Below are 24223 nucleotides of genomic sequence, written 5' to 3'. Positions count from 1 at the left end.
GCTTCCTCTGGACTTTACCCCATGAGCTTTTTCCCTTCAATGATTTTATTTTGTATTCTTTGCTGTAACAAATCATAGCCATGGGTATGACTAAATGCTAGGTCCTGTGAGTCCTCTTAGTGACTCATCGAAACTGTGGGTGATACTGGGGATTACTGACACAGAGCCCTGGCCCTGCACCTGTTGAACCTCATCCCCTATCACATACGGACATCAGCCACAGTGGCCTCCTTGCTGCTCCAGATGGGCAGGGCTGCACTGCAGGGCCTTTGCTCTTGCTGATGGGTCCTTCTGCTTTAAATATTCCTACCCAGATATTACATAGCTCACACCCTCATCCCCCACCGGTCTTTGTCCTTCTATTATTTCCTCCAAACAGCCCTTACTGGTTATCCTATTTTAGATTTCCCCACATGCAACCTCCACTCCCTCCCTTGCATTCTCCATCTGCCTTGCCTGCCTAACATTTCTTCATAGTACACTCATCACCATCAAATATAGCACATATTTTCTTATGTCTGTGTTTACTGTCTTTCTCCCCTTGCTCTCTCTAGAATTTAAGGATCATGAAAATAAAGAATTTTGCCATTTTTATTTTCTATCATGACTCTAGCATCTGAAACAGTATCTGGTACATAACAGGCATTTGTTAAATGACTGCTGCATGATTCAGTGAATGAATGAGTGAGTGGGCTTGTTACCCAGTTCTGGACAATGAGATATAAGCCATTTTCTAGAGTCTTTTGGGAAATGTCTTCCTTACTTTGAGAATCTCATAAAATATCTCCCTCTCCCCAAATGAACATAAACAGGAACATAGTAACCTTAACAATAACATCAGCCTTCAAACAACCAAATGAAAGTCAATTTTGTGATGGCAAAGTAGAGAGATGGAAACAATCTAAGCCATAATGACACGGTAGAGTATCCAACTAACCCCGAAGCTCACCTTCTTTTAGGACATGCTCTTGGTGTATAGGCAAATTTGGGTTAGGTTTTCCTTATATGAAAAATATTTCAGAGAAAGATACATGATAGTTGCAGTTATAACTCGAATTCAGAAGAAGAATTCACTTTGTCAAAAGGACTAAATGATGTAAATAAGAGATGTCCTTTTGCTTGCTGATAAAGAAATACGAAGTCTGGGCACAGGAGTGACTTAGGATTTGATTTGCATAGTTCTCTTTCTTCAGGAAAAGACATCTACACGTCCAACGTACATATAATTACAACACTCTCTCTCTCCTCCACCCTCCCCCTACCCCACCTCTCATTCTCTTCCCCTCTCCACAGAAGTAACAAAAGCATAATATGACAGTAATATATTCGTATGTGATGTGTATATCACACAGTATATATTGTATTTAGAATCGACATCATCCTTTCTCTCTGGTAACAGAACTAACAGCAGAGTCAAACTTTTAGACCAAGATCAACCTGTAACATTTCAAAGTCAATCCTATAAAAGTAATCTGAAAATAGCAAAAAGATTAGGACAAGTTGACTCAGAGTCCAGTGTGTAAGACTGTAAATTGCAAAATTCAGAATTTTTGTCAGTAGAATTCACCCTAGAATGCAGCATAAAAGGGAGGCAGGGGAAAGGGAAGCGAGAGAGGCTGATGATACATACTCAAACTATGACTTGCTGAGTGCTAATAATAGCTAATACACAAATACAATAAATCAAACATTTGCATTGCAAGTGCAGGGTCTTCAGTATCATTACCTGAGCAAATGCAACAATTCCATAGGCATCATCATTAGACAGGATGGTTATTGTTACAGAATCATTAATACCAATCTCTGCTCCTCCTTTGGGATTTTTAAGTTGAACTTTGAAGGATTCTTCTTTTTCTGGAACTGTATCATCAAGGATATTTACTGCTATTGTAGCTTCTCTGTCACCCGGTTCAAATATCAGTTCACCTGAACTACCAAAAGAAGCATATACAAAATAAGTCAACTACAACAAATTTAAGATATATACATAGTAGACTACTCATAAAGTTACCATTACATTAATTGATATTAAAGGTTTGGAAGAACCATAACATTTCATAAATAAAATTTTAATCCAAAATATTCATGTGATACTGATTAACTTGGTAGAATAGATATTAGAAATATGGATAATAACCAAATTTCAGGCTGATAAATAACTCTTATATTTTGTATATTTTTCAGTCACTAAATAAAGTCTTGGAAATGAACTGTCATATAAAATTACGGTGAGCATAAATATACTTAGCATAAAATGTTGAACCTACCTAGGAATAAAGTCAGAATGGCTGGAAATGTAGGCTAGCTCATATATATGTGAATGAGTTCCCACTAGAGCTATTAAATTCTTGCTTGAATTAAGGGACTTTACTGTAACAGAAGCCACATCATAAGCAGAAGGTACTTCCAGAACAAAAGAGAATTGATTAAGCTCTGAATTCCAGCAGTAAAGAGCAGACATATCTTGGCCAACAAGAAGTATGTGGGCTGCAGGAAGGAAAGAAAAGACAACTTAAGATGTAAACCGTCACCTCCCATACTCCCTGCCTCGGTTCCAAAGCAAAATCTTCCAAAGTCTCAAAGTTCCATTGTGATTCCTGAGGTAACTAAATATGCTTCAATTTCTGAAATAACTGGATGTAAATAATAATTTTTTCAGTGCTTTGGAATGACCAAGCCAGCTTGATGAGGTATCTATACCCATTTAATAAAAAAGAAATTACTAGCTGCTAAAACTCAAACTAATTTTAAACTCTTTTATATTCATCTTAATATTTATTAGATAGCAAAGTAGGATATTTTAAAAAGTGAAACATACTTATAATCCCTTCATGAAATATTTCATTTTCCTTTCTAGTTACCATTCGTATGAATTCATAATTGACAGTTATAAACAGTATAAATACAAAAACCTCTTAATTCACAATATTACACCATGTCTATACTATTACAGTGTTCTATGTTTCTATATAGTTTTCAAGTCTATAATTTCAGTGCATAAATACATATGGTTGATCAAAATATATTTAATAATTTCCCTACATTTGATATTTGATATTTGTTATTGTATATTTAATTATTAAACATTAAGTAGAAACAGAATTCTTCATGTTAATTATCTTCACTTGATAAATTCTTCAAGTTAATTAATTAGGCCAAAGGATATGAACAAATTTAGGACTCTTAAAGTATATTCTTCCAGTGTTTTTGAAATGTTATCAGGAAACCATACTTTTGATAGTTCAAAGCAAGGTTGGGTACAGTGGCTCACACCTGTACTCCTAGCACTTTGGGAGGCCGAAGCAGGAAGATTGCTTGAGCCCAGGAGTTCGAAACCCGGCAACATAGTGGGAGCCTGCCTCTACAAAAAATAAAAAAAAATTGGCCAGGCATGGTGGCAAGCACCTGTGGTCCCAGCTGTCTGGGAAGCTGAGGTGGCAGGATCGTTTGAGCCCAGGAGGTCAAAGTTGCAATGAACCATGATCATGCTACTGCACTCTACCCTAGGCAACAAGGTGAGATCTTGTCCCTATATACATATCAGTTAATAGGGTTGCATCTAAAAAAGAAGTTAAAAATAGCTGAAAGGACATATTTATTTCTACACAAGTTTAGAAGGAAAGGGGCTTACTATGTTATATACAATACTAAATAATTTTCAGACTTAAATAAAACTAGGAGAAAAAATGAGAAATCATAGAAAAACATGAACAAATTCCAGTACTTAGATAACCACATTGGAACATAAAGATATCAAATGAGATTGATTAGATATTAAAATAGCACCAAGAATAAGAAAGCAGAAGCCTCTTCTACAATTTCAGCTCATAGGTTACAATGGGAAGCCCCATATCCTTACTCTTACATATCAAGAACTATTGATCATGCTTTTTTTATAGTAATGGATTTAAGTACTATCACACTTTAGCAAATGTTGCATAAAAAGTTAAGGCAGCCAAAAAAAGGGTTATCAATAAACTTGCATTTTAAATGGCCATATAATTTTTATAAAGTTTTATAAAACTGGAGACACTCAGTAAAAAAATGAATTCAGGGGGATCTCAACATCCCTCAAGTTTAAAATGAGCTGATTCAATAGTCTCAACCAAGATAATCTCTGCCTGTAGTAAAATGACCTTCTGTACTTTGGACTTCCAATGTATATGAGCAAACCAAGACCCTCCTCTAAGCTCTATAATCAGTAGTGTTTACTCTGCATGTGAATGGCAAACTTAACATATTCCAACCAACCTCATTTTCTGTGCCCCTAAAAGCCTGGTCCTCTCCCAAGCAATCACCACCACGGTAGTTACAGCACTACCATTCACCACCAAATGCCGAAATTAGGGCTCATCTTTGACATCCTCTTTTTTGCCTACCTCCATATCTAATCTATCACCAACCCCCGTGGTTCTACTTGTGAGACATCATCTGAATCAATCTCCTTTAACCCGCATCACCTACCACTTTCCAAGCTTCATCATTCAACATCTCTAAAGAATGAGCCTCCAGCTCTTTCTCAGACATCTTCTCTTCTAACATTTAAGTTTTTCTTCCATGGCAGCCACACATGCATGCACACCTGTGCGCGCACACACACACAAACTCTCTTTCTCTCTGCCCATCTCTCTATCTCCACCTCCCTATTCCCTCCTGAAGAAAGGCATCCCAATACTCTTAGGATAAAGACCACAGTCCTTTAAGTCCCTATCTGATTACATCTTCAGTTAAGCCCAGTATCACTGTTCCCTTACTGTCCGTATTTTGGCCACATTTGTCCCTTTTTAGTTCTTACCTAAAAGCACATGCTCACCACCACCACCTGACCTCTCTGAACATACCTTAGTCTGGAGCCTGCTCCATCATTAACTCTACCTCTTGAACTCCTACTCAACATATAATTCTCAATTAAATGATTCTTCCTTAAGTAAGGTTTCTGGGCATCTCTTAGACCAGGGCAAGTCCTCTCATTTTGTAGTATGAAAGTATTGTAGTCTTTCATAGCAGTTATCCTTTTATAACTAGAAACTTATATGTATGATTATACACAATATCTCTCTTCCCTGCTACATACGAAACTTCTTCAGGGCAGGGTTTATATGTAGTTTTGCTTACCCTTATTTCCCCAGGGTCTACCAATGGGCTTGGCACATAATTGGCACTTAAAATATCTATTAACCACTAAAGGAGAAAAGGGTGAGAGGGAACATAAGTTCGTATGTCCTCATGGTCCTTGTCATATTCATTCTTCTTCTTCCATTTAAAGCATTCAGTCACCACCCAGTAATCTCTGTCAAGTCATTAACCAGAATAAATACGTGATCCTCGTAGTTATGGCTCCAATCTAATACTTTTAATAAAATATTTGACACATTCAAAATAAGAAAGCCCTTGAACATTATTTAATGCATAATTTCAGCTTTCAGGAGATCTATAATAAGCCATTCTAAATAATTACCTACAATCTTTTCATACTTCTACAGCCTCAAGTCACAGAAACAAAAGAAATAAAGAGACCTCACAATGGGTTCTTTAACAAGCCTCTGGCAGAATTTTTCGCAAATTCTTTTAGAAAGTATGCCTATTATATATTTTTTAAATCTTTAAAGAGAATTCTATAACTTTATTTAATGGTCCTTTCAGGCAGCACTCATCATCCTTAAAAACATTCATTAGGCAACTATTTTGAATAATAATAAGTGACTCAAAGAGACATAGTTAGTCCACTTGAATACTTGAGGAATAAGAAAAGCAAACATAATAAAGGCAAAAAACTAAAGGACAAGTAGACAAAAACTAAACAAATATATGATGAAAGACACATAATTTACTCAACAAATCACTTGTTGAATGAATGAAGTCACTCAAGTTGTATATCTTAGGATAATAACAGATTTATAACTAGCCAAAGTGTTGGCAATGTAAAGAGAAGTTATTTAAGAAACGAATGAGCAGAACAGAGACAGGCAGAGGACTCTAATGGCAAAGTAAAGATAGTGTGGAGGCCAGGAAGTGATCTAACAGTCCAGGTAGGAAGTGGCTGGAGACTGGGAGAATATGGTATGGGCATTCCACAGGGATGAGGAGGAAGGAGTAGAAAACATGGAAACAAAGTACAATGTGAGAAACAATCTATAAAATGTGAGAGGTAAATAGAATGACATCACCAAGAAGGTGAAATAGGAATTCTCTGGCTCTACTGTTTTCTACAGAAATCCAATTTGCAGCTATTCAGAGACAAGAATGCCTTGATGAATATCCCAGAACATGGGAGTGAGGATGAAACAACCCCTTGGACCACAAAGAACAGCTACGCTTGAAGTGTAAGAGGAATAGTTTCTCTTTGACTATGTTGCCTGCCCCTCCCCCAAGCCAGCACAGTCCGGCACACAAGAGATTCCCCAGGAACTGTGGGTTTTTACAGAGGGAAGAGAGTTGAGTTGGAGGCAGACATTCAGCTTCCCCAACATTCTGGGCCCATTCACAGGTTAATACTCTCTTGTCTTACCCCACTGGAAACACTGGCAGTATCAACAGTGTTTGATACTGTTGTACCTGAGGTCACTTACAAACAACTAACAGGTGTAGGGCTCACAGTGACGGACATGCAGATCTTGGCGGTGGCTCTGCCTTGTGGCCAGTGGAGGCACACTACCAGAAAGGATACCCAACAGCATTGCTCTGTATGAGGCACAGTTGACAGGCCTTCCAGGCCCAAATCCCTGGCCAGCCTCCACACCCAGCCTTTGTGCTCTCCTTAAAACTTCCCCAGGCCAGGAGATAGCGGCATGTTGATAACTATCTGCTGAGTGAACATCTAGCTCCACCCAAGCCCGGTGATTGAGCTGCAACCCAACCAAGCTCTAGTGTACTCTTAAGTCCTCAGGCCAGAAGGCAGGGGTACATTTGTGATCATTCACAGAGGGAGCATCTGACACCACCTAGATGCAGCTACAGAGCTGTGATCTAGCCAAGCCCTGGTGATCTCCTTCACAGCCACTTCCAGGCCAAGAAGCAAGGGCAGGTCAGCATTATCCACAAAGGGACCCTCTGACCCTTCCCAGACCTACTGATTATCCAAAGAGAGCATCTGACCCTACTCAGACCCAGTTGCAGAGCTGTGACTTAGCCAAGCCCCAGTACTTTCCTTAACTTCACTCCAAGCTAGAAGTTAAAAGCAGGTCAGTGATTATCTGAATCTAGTCCTGCCCAGACTTAGCTAGTGAGCATCAATCCAACCAAATCCTGGGGTTCTCCTTAAGCTCTTGCCAGGCCAGGAGTCAAGTGCATGTATGTGAATGTCTTCTGAGGAGAGCATCTGACCCTGCTCAACTCCAGTAGCTAAACAGCTACTGAACCAAACCTCAGTGCTCTGCTTAAGGATAGACTAGTATGGGAGGCAAGCCCATGTCCATGCGTATCTACGCAGCATAGTCTGTGGTTCTGCCTACCCCGAGTAGTTAAATAGCAATCTAGACACCTCGCCCAGTCTCCCAGCCAACTAGGTGGCCCTGCCCAGATACAGATCCCAAACCACAGTACTGGCCAGCCAGGGAAAACAATCTACAACACTGTCTGATCAGAGGCAATTACTAAGCCCAGGCAACAGCTCTGCCTTACTGAAGACCCCAACCAGAGATCTCACTGGATCTCAGAGCACAGCCAGCACTTCCATTTGATCCCAGGTTACAGGTAACAGCCCAGCCCAAGTACAAAACATGATAACAAAGTCTACTTGTCTGGGGTCACTACCAACTAACCCAACCAGAATCCCAAGCTAGACTAAATAGTGAAGTCCTATCACCACCACAGAACACTAGAAAAGCCTGAAAAGGGTGGCTGTTTCCTCACATGTGCAGATGCCGACACAGGATTTTTTAAAAATCAGGGAAATATGACACCACCAAAAGAAATTAATAAAGTTCCAATAATGAATCTTGAAAAAATGGAGATCTATAAAATGAATGATTAAAAAATTCAGAATAATTCTCTTAAAGAAGTTCAGGGAACTATAAGAAAATACAGACAAAAAAGTAAATGCAATTTGGAAAACAATTCATGAACAAAATAAGAAATCTGATCAAGAAATAAAAAGAAACAATAAAATCAGAAACACCAGAGATAAGGAATATAATGACTTTCTAAAAATTCAGTAGAAAATTTCAACAGCAGACTTGACCAAGCAGAAGAAAGAAAATCAGTGAATTAAAAGATAGGATACTTGAAGTTCTCCAGTTAAAGCAGCAAAAATAAAAAAGAATGAAAAAGAATAGAGAAGGCATATAGGAATTATGTGACACAATCAAGAGAACTAAACAGTACATAACAGGAGTTCCCAAAGAAGAGAAAGAAAAAATACCAAGAATCATTATTTTTAAAAATAATGGCTGAAAAATGCCTAAATCTAGGGAAAGACAACACTATCTAGAAATTGGAAGCTCAAAGTTCTCCAATCAAATTCAATTCAATGAACCGTTCACCAAGACAAAAATCAAATGCAAAGAAAGAATACTGAAAGCAGCAAGAGATAGAAAATATAATCACATTCAAAGGAGTCTCAATATGGCTAATTAGCAGAAGTCTCGGCAGAAACCCTGCAGACCATGAGAGAGTAGAATAATAAACTCAAAGTAATGAAGGAGGGGAAAAAAAACTTCCACCAAGAATACTTTAGTCAGGAAAGTTGTCCTTCAGAAACAAGAACAGAAATAAATTTTTCCCCAACAAAAGCTTAGAGAGTTTGTCACCACTAGGCCTGCTCTATAGAATTGCTAAAGGGAGTTCTTTAAGCTTAAATTAAAGTCTGATAATAACATAAAACATGTGAAAATTTAAAAAAAAACTGAATGGTATAATATAGTCATGTTCAGGATATTCTAATAATGTAAGGTGATTATATAAAGCAAATTTATCTCTAATAAGAGGTTTAAAAGACAAAACTATTAAAAATAACTGTGGCTATAATAAATTGTTAAGAAATACAAATTACAAAAAACATTCTGAGATCAAAATCAAAAAGTTTTAGGGGAGAGAACATAAAAATACAGTTTTTGTTTGCTATGAAGTTTTCATCAAATTTAAATAGCTGTTTTTGAGTACAAGATGTTTTATGTAAGCCTCATGGTAACCACAAAGCAGAAAACTACAGTGGAAGCATAAACTATAAAAAGAAAGGATTCAAAGCAGACCACCAGAAGAAACCATCAAGCCCCAGAGGAAAACAGCAAGAGAAGAAGAATGAAACAAAAGATCTACAAAACAAACAGAAAACAAATAATGAAAGGGCAGTAGCAAGTCTGTTCCTATTAATAATTATCCTGAATGAAATGGATTAAATTCATCAAAAGACACAGAATGGCTGAATGTATTTAAAAAAAAAAAAAGATCCAACCATATGCTGCCTAGAAGAGACTATTTACCAATAACGACACTTATAAAGTGAAAAAGAAGGAATCAAAAAAGGTATTCCTTGCAAATGTAAGTCACAAGAGAAGAGTAGCTATCCTTATATCAGGTAAAATAGACTTTAAGCAAAAAACTATAAAAGGGACAAAGAAGACCATTATATAAAAACAAAAGGGTAAATTCATTAAGAAGACATAACAATTATAAATATACATACACCCAACATTGGAGCACCTAAATAATAAAGCAATTATTAAATGATATGAAGGCAGATATAGACTGCAATACAATAATAGTAGGGGACCCCAGTACCCCACTTTCAACAATAAACTGACTATCTAGACAGCGCATCAATAAGAAAACACTGGACTTAAATTATACTGTAGACCAAATAGACCTAACAGACATATACAAAATCTTCTATCCAACAGCAATAGAATATACGTTCTTCTCAAGAAAACAGAACATGTTTCAGGATAGACTGTATGTTAGGCCACAAAACAAGTCTTAACAAATTTAAAAGCACTGAAAGCATAGCAAGTATGTTTTCTGATCATAAGGGCATTAAGCTAGAAATCAATAACAGAAGAAATCTTGGGAAATTCAAAATACATAGAAATTAAATACACTCTGAACAACAAATGACTTGCAGAAGAAATAAAAAGATACCTTAAGACAAAAATAAAAATAATATACTAAAATGTATAGTATGCAGCAAAAACAGTCCAAAAAGGAAAATTTATAGCAATAAACACCTGTATTGAAAAAGAAATAAAATCTCAAATCAATGGTCTAATATTACAACTAAAGGAAATAGAAAAAGAACAAACTAAGCCCAAAGTTAACAGAAGGAAGCAAATAACAAAGAGCAAAAATAAAAGAAAGAAAGACTAGAAAAACAATAGAAAAAAAAAAACTAAGAATTGTTTTTTTGAAAAGAAGAGGTTGACAAACCCTTAGCTACATCTACTAAGAAAAAAATGAAGATTCAAACAAAATCAGAAATAAAAGTGGAGACATTACAACAGATACCACAGAAACACTGAAATAAAATACAAAGGATCAAGAGAAACTACCACAGTTATGTGCCAAAAATTGGATAACCTTGAAAAAATGAATAAATGTCTAGACACATAGCACCTACTAAGACTGAATCATGAAGAGATAGAAAACCTAAGCAGCTCAATAATGAACAAGGAAATTAAATCAGTCATAAAAAGACTCATATCAAAGAAAGTCTCAGAACCTGATACCTTCATGGCTGAATTCTACTAAACATTTAAAGAACAAATACCAATCCTACTTAAATTATTCCAAAAAACTGAAGAACAGAGGATAGTTCCAAACAGAGGAACAGAGGATATAAAGGCAAAAGACATTGTAAGAAAAATAATTACAGGCCAATATCTCTGATGAACACAGATGCAAAAATCCCTAGTAAGACAACAGCAAATTAAATTCAACAATGCAATAAAGGAATCATTAACCATGATCAAGTGGGATTTATTCTTGGAATTTATGGATAGTTCAATATATGCAGATCAATAAATGTGATTCACCACACTAAGAAAGTGAAGAATAAAAACCAAATAATCATCTAAATCGATGCAGAATAAGCATTTGAAAAAAATCAACATCCTTTCATGAGAAAAGCTGTCAAAATAATAAGTATAGAGGAAATGTTCTTCAACACAATGAAAGTCACATATAACAAACAAGTAACCAACATTATCCACAATGGTGAAAAGTTGAAAAAGGTTTTCTCCAAGATCCTGGCCAAGACGAAGATGCCCACTATTGTCACTTCCTTTCAACATAGTTCTGAAAGTTCCAGCCAAAGCAATTAAGCGAGAGAAAGAAATAAGAATACCTAAACAGGAATGGAAGAAATTAAATTGTCTCTGCTTGCTGACAATATGTTTTATATATGAAAACCCCAAAGCTTGCATTAAAACAAACTCTTAGAACTGATAACTGAAGTCAGTAAAGTTGCAGGATACAAAATCAACATACAAAAATCTGTAGCATTTCTATACACTAATAACTAGCTATCCAAAAAAGTTAACAAAACAATCCTATTTACAACAGCAATAAAAAATAAGATAAAATATTTTGCAGTAAATTTAACTAAGAAAATGAAAGACTCGTATACTGAAAACTGTACACCACCAATGAAAGAAATAGAAAAAAACACAAATAAATCAAAAGATATCCCACATTCATGAACTGAATGAATGTTGTTAAAATGTCCATGCTTACCAAAGTGATCTACAGATTCAATACAGTCCTTATCAAAATTCCAGTATCATTTTTCTATTTTCACAGAAATAAAAAACAATCTTTAAAGTCTTATGAAACCACAAAAGACTCTGAATAGCCAAAACAATCTCAAACAAAAAGAACAAGGCTGGATGCATCACACTACCTGACTTCAAAATATAAAGCAATTATGATCAAAACATCATGGTACTGGCATAAAAACAGACTGACTGATCAAATGGGATAGGACAAAAAGCCCAGATATTAATTCACACATTTACAACCAGTTGATTTTTGGCAAAGGTGCCAAGAACACACAATGAAGAAAGAAAGTCTATTCAATAAATGGTGTTGAGAAAACTGGATATCCACATGTGAAAGAATGAAATTAGATCCATATTTCACACCAAATACATAAATCAACTCAAAATAAATTAAAGACGTTAAGCTATAAACTACTCAATGAAAACAGGGGGAATATCTTCATGACATTAATTTGGGCAAGGATTTTTTTGATTGACTCCAGAAGTTCAGGCAACAAAAGCAAAAATAGACAAATGGGTTTGCATCAAACTAAAAAGCTTCTGCACAGCAAAGGAAACGATTCACAAAATGAAGGAACAACCCAAAGAATGGGAAAAAACATTTTAAAACCATACAGCTATCTGATAAATGGTTAATATAACTCAATAGCAAGGAAACAACCCAATTAAAAAATGTGCTAGGCAGGGCCCGGGGGCTCACGCCTGTAATCCCAGCACTTTCGGAGGCTGAGGCGGGTGGATCATGAGGTCAGGAGTTTGAGACCAGCTTGGCCAAGATGGTGAAATTAGCTGGGCATGGTGGTGGGTGCCTGTAATCCCAGCTACTCGGGAGGCTGAGGTAGGAGAATCACTTGAACCTGGGAGGTAGAGGTTGCAGTCAGCCAAGATTGCACCACTGCACTCTAGCCTGGACAACAGACCAACTCTGTTTCAAAAACATAAAAATAAAAATAAAAATAAAATTGGCTAGTGTCTGAAAAGACACTTCTCAAAAGATGTCTTATATATGGCCAACAGGTTCATGAAAAAAATGCTGATCACTAATCATTAGGAAAATAAAAATTAAAACCAAAATAAGCTATCACCTCATACCTATTAGAATAAATCTTATAAAAAAATAAGTGTTGAAGAAGAGGAGAAAAGGAAATCCTTGCACATGCACTGTTGGTAGAAATGCAAACTAGTAAGATGTCATGGAAAATGGTATGGAGGTTCCCCCAACAATGAAACGGAATGATCCAGCAATACCCGCTTCTGTCTGGGAATACGTCAAAAGAAATTGAAATCAATATGTCAAAGGGATATCTGCACTCCCATGTTCATTATAGCACTATTCACAATAGTCAAAATGTGAACTCAACCTATATATCTATGAACAGATGAATGGATAAAGAAAATGTGGTATATATACATGATGGAATACTATTCAACTTTAAAAGAACAAAATTCTGCCATTTGGGACAACATGGATGAATCTGGAAGACGTTATACCAAGTAAATAAGCTAGGCACAGAAAGACAAATACTGCATGATCTCACTAGTTGTATAATCTTTTAAACGTTGAATTCATAGCAAAGAGTACAACAATAGTCACCAGGGTAGGGAAAAGCAAAGGAATGGGAAGTTGGTGGTCAAAAGGTACAAAGTTTTGGCTAGACAGGAGGAATTTTTGAGATCTGCACACCAGGGTGACTATAATCAATAATAATGTATAGTATATTTCAAAATAACTAACAGTACATTTCAACTGTACCATCACAAAAATGTTAAGTGATGGATGTGTTATTTAGCTTGATTTAATATTCCACATTGCATACATTTATCAAAACATACTACACTTAATATATGCAATATAATTACAACTTATAAATTCAAAATAATACTAAATTAAAAGTTAGACATAAATAACCTATGATTCCTGGTCAGTAGTCGAGGTGACTGAAGGTTAACACTGCCTATATGTTAAATGCCTGATAAAGAAAGCAGTAGTCGGGCACCTAAGGGAAAAATTCCAAATACTGACTCCTGTATTTGTGCTAAATCCTCCAGTCTTCGCAATCAATATAATTTACTTTGTACATTTTAACACTCGTGCGTTCAACTATCCCCACGCATGGATGTCTCCAAAATCCAAACCTTTAACTCCCAATTTCTTCCTGATTCTAGTTCCACATCTCTACTAATCATCTACACATGCTTCTCTATTATCTCAAACTAGACACCTATAAACAAGTTCATAACATTTCCCACTACAGACATCTTCTGTGTCTTTTCCTAATTTAACACCATTATCCTCCCAATTGTCAAGGTATAATAACTTTTGCTCCCCACATTTGAACAGACATCAAGTGCTGTTGAATCTTCATTTCTAACTTCTCTTTCCCACAAGAATCTTCATTCCTAATTTCTCACCCCAGCTAAGGGCCCTCTTCAACTCTTGCCCAGGCAGTTGCAAGTTACTTCGTCCAGCATATTCTATACACCAAAGCTATGAGTTGTAAAACATGCCTTTGATCATCATTCGCCATTGAAAAGCCTTCAAGGATTTCTCTATTTCACTGTTAAGTGTGATCCAGGGATCTAAGAGACATTGAAACTCTTTTAGAGGATTTCAGAGGTCAAAACTATTTTCATAATAATATGAACATAATGCTGTTTTCATAATAATGCTATTTTTCTACTTTACTCTCATTCTTTCATGAGTGTATAGGACTTAGCAGAGGCTAAATGATAATACTGCAGTAGACTGAATTCAGATGCAGACATGAGAACCCAGACTCAGACAAGTACTGCCTGATCTCACTTATATGTGGAAACTGAAAAAGTCAAACTCACAAAAGCAAATTGTAGAATTGTGCTTGCCAGGGGCCAGGGGTTGGGAAAAGTAGGGGATTTTGATTAAAGAGTACCAACTTTCAGTTATAAGATGGGGAATTTCTGTGGACCTAATCTACAGCATAATAAGTACAGTTAACAATAATGTACTGTGTACTTGAAATTTGCTAAGAGACTAGATCTTAAGTGTTTTCCTTTAAAAAAAGGCAAATATGTGAGGTAATGGATGGGTTAATTAGCTCAATGGAGGAAATACATATCACTATATGTATATCAAAATATCACATTGTATATCTTAAATATATGCAATGTTTATTTGTCAGTCAAGCCTTAATAAAGCTGGAAAAAAAGTTAATTAAGAGAATCAGTTGGGCACAGTGTCTCATGCCTGTAATCCCAGCACTTTGAGGCGGGAGGATTTCTTGAAGTCAGGAGCTCAAGACCAGCCTGGGCAACATAAAGAAACTCCATTTTTACAAAAAAAAATTTTTTTAAATTATGTGGGCAGGATGGAGCATGCCTGTAGTCCTAGCTATTCAGGAGGCTGAGGCAGGAATATGGCTTGAACTCATGTGTTCAAGGATGCAGTAAGCTATGACTGCACCACTACATTACAGCCTGGCAAATGAGCAAAATGCTGTCTCTTTAAAAAATTAATTAAATACATAAATAAAAAGTGGAATATACATACCATGTATTAAACCAGCCATTAAAGATTTTCAAAAATTAAAATACAACCAATGCCATTCTTCTCATAAAAGTGTTCATTTTAGAAAATATGTCTTTTAAAAAGAACATGTTACATTTACACATAATGAGTATATTGTTGTCACTTTAAAATAAATGACTTTAAAATTTCTCAGTTTTAATCTCTTATACAATAAATATGAATAGATTCTAAGACCAAAATGTGTGAAAACTGCTGGATGATTTGAGGCATAGGCATACCATGTGCCTGCCATTCCAGGCCATTTTCTCTAGATTCCAGTGTTGTATCTCCAACCTCAGCACCACAACATTCTGGTCAAATCCTCTGTCCCTGGCACTTTCACCTACCAATGGTTCCCTCAATGCTACAAACACTTCTGCCTTTATCCTTTGCTCATACCTTTCCCTCTGCCCAAAGTGTGTCCTGCCAATCCACCTAGACATAGCTCAAGCTCTCTCTCATCTCTCTTAATCACTCCAATTCTACCTCTCACAGAGCAAATGGTATTGGTTGTTGAAATGGTTTGGTTCTGTGTCCCAACCCAAATCTCATGTCAAATTATAATTCCCAGTGTTGGGGAAGGGACCTGATGGCAGGTGACTGGATCATAGAGGCGGATTTCCCCCTTGCTGTTCTTGTGATAGTAGGGGAGTTCTCCCAAGATCTAGTTGTTTAAAAGTGTGCAGCACTCCCCCTTCACTCTCTTTCCCTCCACCATGTAAAGAAGGTGCTTGCTTCCGCTTTACCCTTCTGCCATGATTGTAAGCTTCCTGAGGCCTCCCAAAGCATGCTTTCTGTACAGCCTGTGGAACTGTGAGTCATTTAAACCTTTTTTCTTCATAAATTACCCAGTTTCAGATAGTTTTTTTTAAAGCAGTGTGAGAATGGACTAATACAGTCGTATACCTTGAATTAGTATCTTAATATTTTTTCCTGCTTCTCCAACCACACATTAAGGCTTTTAAGTAGAGGAATTCTTCATAGCGTTGTAACATTGACTTACATATAATATCAAATTAATAACTGTGTGCCATTTAATTTATACAGAATTGCCATATCTCAATTTAAAAACAGGACTGTGATTCACCCAGAGTCACCTGTGGAGTCACTCAGGCTTGGCTCACAAATTCTCTAAAGACCTTGACAGGAGACATGATGACTCACTGTCTGTGTCTGCTTCCTATGCTATGAACACCCACCCCATGAGCCAGCTTCATAAGCTCACCATGCCAGCTGGCCTCAGCTTCATCTCCTTATTATCACTGACCCACCCAAGGGATTCCTTGCCAACCCTAAAATAATCCTACAACCTGCAGACAGCAATAATACCTTGGGTTCTCTCCAATTGACTTTGTTTCTGAAACCACAGTAATTAAAAATATTGCTTATGTTTCTGATGTGTGGATTAAAGTACAGAAGACCAAGAAAGGATTTCAGACTGTGGAGGAGGTTGGGAGAGTTAATGAAAATGGAAGAATTCTCATAGTCATTGTCCAACTTAAAAAAAAAATTCTTAAATGCAAATACTTGCTATTGCCATACACATACTTTCATATTTTAAAAATACATATTTAATGTTAATGTCCCTCTTCATGTTTCTCTAGACAAAAGAAATATATTATTTTTATTCTTCACTAATATTTTCCTCCATATTTTATTTATTCTGATTATTCTCAAGCCAATGCCCATTTTGAAAGTATTAATCTGCAAAAGGAGAACTGAAATTCAAAAGAATTTCAAAAAATTCTAGGATTTCTGGAAGGAGTTTTGTAAAGATCTTGATGTTATATTCCCATTAAAATACCCAGTGTCAGCCGGGCACGGTGGCTCATGCCTGTAATCTCAGCGCTTTGGAAGGCCAAGGTGGGCAGATCACGAGGTGTGGAGATCGAGACCATCTTGGCTAACAGGGTGAAACCCCGTCTCTACTAAAAATACAAAAAAAGTAGCCAGGCATGGTGGCGGGCACCTGTAGTCCCAGATACTCAGGAGGCTGAGGCAGGAGAATGGCGTGAACCTGGGAGGTGGAGCTTGCAGTGAGCAGAGACTGCCCAGCTGCACTCCAGCCTGGATGACAGAGTGAGACTCTGTCTCAAAACAAACAAACAAACAAACAAACAAACAAACAAACAAAAACCCAGTGTCTGGCAATGTGACACTAAATCTAAATCAATGAGATTAAAATCATTCTGGCTTTCCATACTACCTTTAGAACTGGTAAGCAGTTGAAAAGTCCTTACCTATTCCTGAGGCTGGTGTGAAGGAGTGGATTCTGTTAACAGCAGCAAAATCTAGGGACTGAAAATACCTGAAGGAAGACTGCCCCATCTCCCAGACGAAAATATCAATTGAATTCTGATCTCCTATAATAATGAAATAAAAGTCAAATCTTAATGCAAAAGTTACAGAAAAAAATGACAAAATTACATAATAAAACTACAATAAAAATAAGAATAAACAAATTTCCTCAGAATCCATTTAGTCTAATAAAAATACAAGTTAATAGGAAGTACTTCAAAAGCCTTTTTGCATTTACTGCATGACACAAATACATTATTAGTCATTAACCATGATATAATGTTAAAGAAAGAACAAGGACAATTTTTTTTTTTATTTTTTAGGAATGCTGCAATTTTACCTATGAAAGTTCTACTCAGTAGCAAAAAGTAAATTTTCCTTCCATGAATATTCTGAAAGAGTATTATAAAAAGTTCTGAACATTATTTATTAATACTATGAATTATTCATGGCATCTCAAGTAAATATATATAAAAAGTTACTTGTTTGCATCCTGGATATAAAATAGTCATGTATCTTACTTTACCTATCTACTTCCAATTTTGTTTTAATATAACTTTAAGGTGGTAGTCAGAACACCACAAGATTAGGGGCATACTGCTTAAATATTTCTCAAAAATCCATTTACAGCTAACAATTAATACTTATCATCTATCAATAAACACATGGATTAGTAAAAAATTATTACAAGAGCATTTTCATACAAAATATACCATATGAATGCTAGATGAGTTCAATAATAACTATATATACATTACAAATACTTTATCTTCTCACCTAGAAAGACATTTTTGGCAAATATTAAGTAAATATCACTGGCTGAAGACAAAGCCTCAACTTGTGTTGTCCCACTGACAGGCACCTCTTGAAAGTCAATAAACCCAATGCCAGACCATCTGAATAAAACGGAGTTTAGCCTGGCATTAGCCTGGGAAATGGCTAAGAACACAGAGCCTCCCTTGTTGAACAAGGCCACAGTCAGCACACCTCGGACAGGGAGTTTTTGATGCAACACGAAGCTTCCTCCATTCCACCTGAAGACCTGAAGGAAATGTTGAAATACAAAACCCTTTATGACTAGGAATTTAGCACTTGCAAGAATGTAATCAATATCATATGTTTACTCTCTTGGATCCTTTTATTTGGTTAAAAAGATACCTTCATAAAAAAAGAAAGCACTAAAACTGATGCTCCCTCGCTGCTCTCTCTCTTATCTAATCTGTGTGAGTGTGCACATCTATGTCTATGCACATGAGTACACACGACACACACACACACACACACACACACACATAAAGTGAATGAAAGAGAAGTTATTTGAAAAGAAATCAGTATCAAATGTACATCTGGGTAAGGGTTGGTAACAGCAGGGAAAGGGAAAACTAAAACCAGGAAATAAACTAAATATGAAAAATTTAGAAATGAATAAGAAACATTCTAATGCTGCAATATTATTATCAATTGCTTGAGCAATAGAATACAGAGAAACACCTAAATCCTTTTCGTCCCCATGGTGGCAGTCAATGCTCACAAGGTTTCAGGGTAAGTGTTTATAAATGCAAAATTAAAATTCAGACCCTACCTGAAAGCAAGCTGGTCAATGTCACAGAAAATTATACTTATTCAGTCAACAATTAGGGACTTTTAAGCCACAGACATTATGCTAGGAACTATGGATACAGCGGCCTTTCCCTTTATGGATCTTATTAACTATTAGGAAAAGGTAAACAAGAAACATATCAATAACTAAATAAATGTCTGAGTATAAAATGGGTCAAGTACTGAAGATGACAATTAGGATGGTCTGAGAGAGAATTATGAAGGTATTAGGGAAATCAAGTTAGAAGGAACGACATGACAAAGTTCTTAAGACAGAAAAAGTTTGTCATTATCTGAATAAAGACAGGAAGGAATTTGATAGTGCTGGAAGATTTATGAGAGTTAAGGCTGGAGACGTAAGATCATGAAGAACCTCCCATTAGGGTGGCCATAAAATTTATCATCTAAACAGTGATCCTTTAAAGAGTGAAAGGGGCAATAACAATACCAGAACAACAGGCATAATCCAGTACTTTCCAAGGCAAATCCGGAAATGTAGCTATCCTATGTTAAGCCCATATTAAATAATTTCAAATTTATTCTAAGTATAATTGCAAATCATTGAGTGGCTTGAAAATCAGAAATAACATTAGTCAATTAATATTTTCAAAAAATGCCTCCAGTTACTCAATGGAGAATGGATCTGAGGAGGTCAAGAAGTTCAGAGAACAGCTAGGAGGATACTATAATGGTGTGGAAGAGAAATAATGGGGACCTGAAGTAGGGAGGAGTAGAGACAAAATGTCTTCACTTATTGACACATATAATCAAAAATACTTAATGATAAACTTGATGTGAAAGAATAAGAAGGAGTAAGTTCAAGACCAACCCGAGAAACATGGTGAAACCCCATCTCTACAAAATATAAAAAATCAGTCAGGTGTGGTGACACACACCTGTTGACCCAGTCACCTGGGAGGCTAAGGTAGGAGGATCACCAGAGACCAGGAGGTCAAGGCTGTAGTGATCTGTCATGTCACTGCACTGGAGCCTGGGCCACAGAGCCAGACCCTGCCCCCCTGTCCGCAAAAAAAAAAAAAAAAAAAAAAGGAGTAATCAAGGAAGAAATATCCCAGGATTCTGTCCTAAGCAACTGAGTTTGTGGGGTTGCTACTTCCTCAGATGAAAGCTAGCACTGAAGTAATGAGTTTCATAGTGAAAATCAAAGGTCAGTTTGGGATATGTTAAATATTATGTACCAAAAATATATTTAAGTGAACATGTCAATAGGTAGTTAGGTATGTAGGCCTGAAATACAGGGGAAAGGCTACAGATATAATTTAAAAGACACTAGCCTATTGCTGACATTTAAAACCATAGGATTGATAAAAGTATCCAAGAGAGTGAAGAGAAAGAAAAAAGAAATATGAACTATAAGTGAATCTTTCTGGAAAACTCCAAGACATCTAAGTTTACAAAAGGGAAGAGGAACTGGGAATGGGGAATGAGAAGGATCACACAAACACACACACACACTCACATACATACACAGAGAGAGAGAAAGGGAAAAGGAAAATCTGTGTAGTGTCTTAGAAAGCAAGATAAGATTTATATTGAGGATGAGGTGACTATCACATGCTGGTGGAATGTATAATGATTACGCAGAAAAACACCCACTGGAATTGGCAATTCAGTTGTCATCGGTGAGCATGGGGAAGTAAAGACAAAACAAATAGATAATTCTTTCAGGATGTCTTACTATAGAGGGGAGAAAGGAAACGAAACAAAAATTAGAAGGGAATGAGATCGGGGAGGAATTTCTTTTTAAGCTGGGTGAAGCTAGAACATTTACGCTGACTGTAGTAACCAAATAGAGAGAGATAGACGCCAGAGATGGAGGGTACTTCCCCCTCATATTCAACACCTAGTCTAAGCTACCATCATCTTGCCTCCCTGTATCTTCACTTTTCTTCTGTGCCAACCCATTATTTACATGGCACTGTGAATAATATCTTCAAAATCCAAATATGATTATACCATACCATATTACATATGGTAACTGTCCTCCATTCCTAAACCACTCAAAGGCTAACCTTATGAGGGCAAGATGGGCACCTATGTGAGAGGGCTGGCTTTTCAGAAGGGATACTTTCTCTGTCGTAGCAGGAATGAGGAATAAGATTGGGTTTCAAGTGGGTTTTTGAATTTGGTGTTGGGAAAATGAGTAATACCCCTTTTGGTAGCTTTCATTTCAACAAGGGAATTAGCTGAAAATGGAAATGTGAAGCATGTATGGAAGTTTAAGAAGTCACAAAAGTTATCAAATAAGCATTACTAGGATTATAAGATCTAGTTTACTAAAGAAATGTGGGATTTCTGAGGTGATACTGAATACCTGTGTGGCAATGCTAACCATGAACTTTTAGTGATATTCTCTATCTGGCTGTGTGATTTTTCTCCACAATGTTTTGCATTCAGTTAAATTCTAATTAAATGTTCATATTTATTATTACATTATCCTTGGCTCTTGAAGACAATAATATTTTATGACTCTGGTGTTTAAAAATTAACTTTTAACTAACCAGTCTTTACATTCTACTTTACTACAATCAAATTATGGTTTTTCTTTTATACTAAACTGGCAAACCATACCTTTGGTAAATTTCAATTATAATGTTAAAAAGAAAAGCAAAACAAACAAACAAAAAACCACTTCATTTTAAAAGAATCAAACCTGAGTTAATTCGGAATCATCTTTTTGACTTGCAATGATTAAATAATCTTGGCTGTCTGAAGTAAAATATCTTACTTGAGAACTTTCCAGAATAATTGTTTGTACCTGCAAGGACAGAGTGGGAATGAAAACTTAAAGGAGACTTGAACTAAGAAAGCCACCGAACACACTAATAGCATGAGTTACTATATGAAGTGCAAGACTTAAAAAATTTTAATCCCAAGTTAGGCATACCTAAGTGTCATTTTAAAAAGACAAAAATATTCCCGGATTAAGATACTTTGCTAAAATGTGTATCAACTCACAAAAAGTCTTTTTTCACATTAACATAGAACATACATTATCTTACAATCTGAACAATCTTACAAATCTTAATTACTTTTAAAGAAAGCAATCTATTTAAAAATGAAACTTTTTTTTTTACCAGGAATAATTTAAATCCAGATGTGAATGTATACACACTGTTAAGAGAAGGCTTTTCTTCATTTCTTTCTTCATGAGTAATTACAAAGTAGGGAGAAAAACCGATGTTAAAGGTCTCACAAGTTTTAGGATTTTCTATATTTAAATCCTAGAAAATGAGAAATAAGAATACAGTAATTCATGATACGTCTAAAATTTATCTGCACATTTTATTTTTGTATTATAAAAAAATACTGATGTTTACCTCAACTGGAATAAAAATCCCCTGCCATCGGTAAAGAGTAACAGATGATTTTCTTAACATTATACCATATATTAAATTTTCCAAAGTAAAGAAACACCAGCCAGAAGCTGATTCAGCCAAAAAACTTTGAAATACGGAAAACACAACATCCATTCCCCCTGAAAAACACAAATCATAATTTACTAATTTATTACTCCTTCAAAAACTTATCTATTCTAATTTATTGTTTAAACAATGAGACTACTGCATTTGTGACTACAAATGAAGATCCTTTCATGACGCATGTGTGTATGAGTGTGAAAAGACAAGACACAAGCGAGAAAACTTTACAATAACAACAAATAATTTTGTACTACAAATAAGAATTTTTTTTAAATCTAATTTAAAAACCAAGAATTTTTTTTAATGTTCTGCTTTATACCTACACACACTTTTCCAAGGTGTATTTAGAAATAAATACTAAATGTGGCTGGGCATGGTGGCTCACGCATGTAATCCCAGAATTTTGGGAGGCCAAGGTAGGTGGATCACTTGAAGTCAGGAGTTTGAGGCCAGCCTGGTCAACATGGTGAAACCAGTCTCTACTAAAAATACAAAAATCAGCTGGGTGTGGTGGTGTATGTTTGTAATGCCAGCTATTCAGATGGCTGAGGCACGCGAACTGCTTGAACCCGGGAGGCGGAGGTGGTAGTGAGCCGAGATAGTGCCACTGCACTCCAGCCAGGGACAGACCCTGGCTCAAAAACTAACTAAATAAATACTAAATGTATATTTTAAAGGGAAATATGCAGAACATGATTTTTATCAACTTCGGTAAAGTTGATAAAAATATAACTGAGAAATTTTACAATAATAAATACCCTTTATAGAAGCATGATAAATATTTGGTTTAAAAAATTTATGCTATTAATTTGAAATTATGCCCATCTAAGTTTTCACTTTACATTTTATCTATTTTAAGAATGTCAAGCAGACTCACATATTTCAAATGGCTGTCAAGGTTTTATCAAACTGCTACAACTGGTATATGTTTTAAAATTCTGTACTACAAAAAAAAAAAAAAAAAAAGGACAAAAATAAAAATCCCCTAACTAATGAAGGTCTTGATCTCCTGACCTCGTGATCCGCCCGTCTCGGCCTCCCAAAGTGCTGGGATTACAGGCTTGAGCCACCGCGCCCGGCCGAAGAGTAAAATTTTTTTAAAAATGTATAATCTCTTAACATGGCTGCTTCCCTCCAAAACATTAAGTTCTTTTTAAATTTTGGTTAGTGGTGTGAACATGATGCAGCAAGAACAACTATCAAGGTTGAAACCTGGGCTCCCTATAAATGATTGATCATTTTTAGATTACCAATTCAAAAGAATTTGTCAATGCCTTACATGTAATATCCAATAGCAATTTCCTTTTCTAAAAAATCCAGCATTTTAAATTCTTATGTTGCTCCCTTTTAAAGGTATACTGCAGATTTTTCATTTACAGTCCCAAATGGTCCCGACAACGGACAAATCCTTCTCTACAGTAACTCAAGATGATCACAAATGAAGAATAAGCAATGACTGCTAACGATTAAGAATCTCCAACACATGCTCTCATGAGCACTTCCAAAAAAATGCATGCTAAGTCCAAGCAGTCATGGAGAAAACTAAATTAGACACCACAATCTTTCATTTTTGGATCCCATCTCTACTTGTCTTCTACACAACCATACCACTATTAATTATCTCCTTTTTC

The 24223-nt window shown here is 36.0% G+C and overlaps 1 protein-coding gene across 1 annotated transcript in view; it reads right to left on the bottom strand.

The window, feature by feature from the left end:
- The window catches only part of ADGRV1 (adhesion G protein-coupled receptor V1), a 614529-nt gene that overhangs the window by 424065 nt on the left and 166241 nt on the right, over positions 1-24223 (bottom strand). Inside the window, exons 46-52 of the mRNA XM_023215075.2 lie at positions 22491-22648; positions 22248-22394; positions 21824-21928; positions 18328-18592; positions 17493-17615; positions 2268-2487; positions 1727-1931 (exon numbers count right to left, since the gene is read on the bottom strand). Coding sequence (XP_023070843.1) covers positions 1727-1931; positions 2268-2487; positions 17493-17615; positions 18328-18592; positions 21824-21928; positions 22248-22394; positions 22491-22648 — 1223 coding nt within the window. The remainder of the gene's footprint in view (positions 1-1726; positions 1932-2267; positions 2488-17492; positions 17616-18327; positions 18593-21823; positions 21929-22247; positions 22395-22490; positions 22649-24223) is intronic.

Source organism: Piliocolobus tephrosceles, chromosome 4 (assembly GCF_002776525.5).
Source record: "Piliocolobus tephrosceles isolate RC106 chromosome 4, ASM277652v3, whole genome shotgun sequence".
Taxonomy (NCBI): Eukaryota; Metazoa; Chordata; class Mammalia; order Primates; family Cercopithecidae; genus Piliocolobus; species Piliocolobus tephrosceles.
Note: the sequence above shows the minus strand (reverse complement) of the source record. Positions and strands in the feature narration are given on the sequence as shown.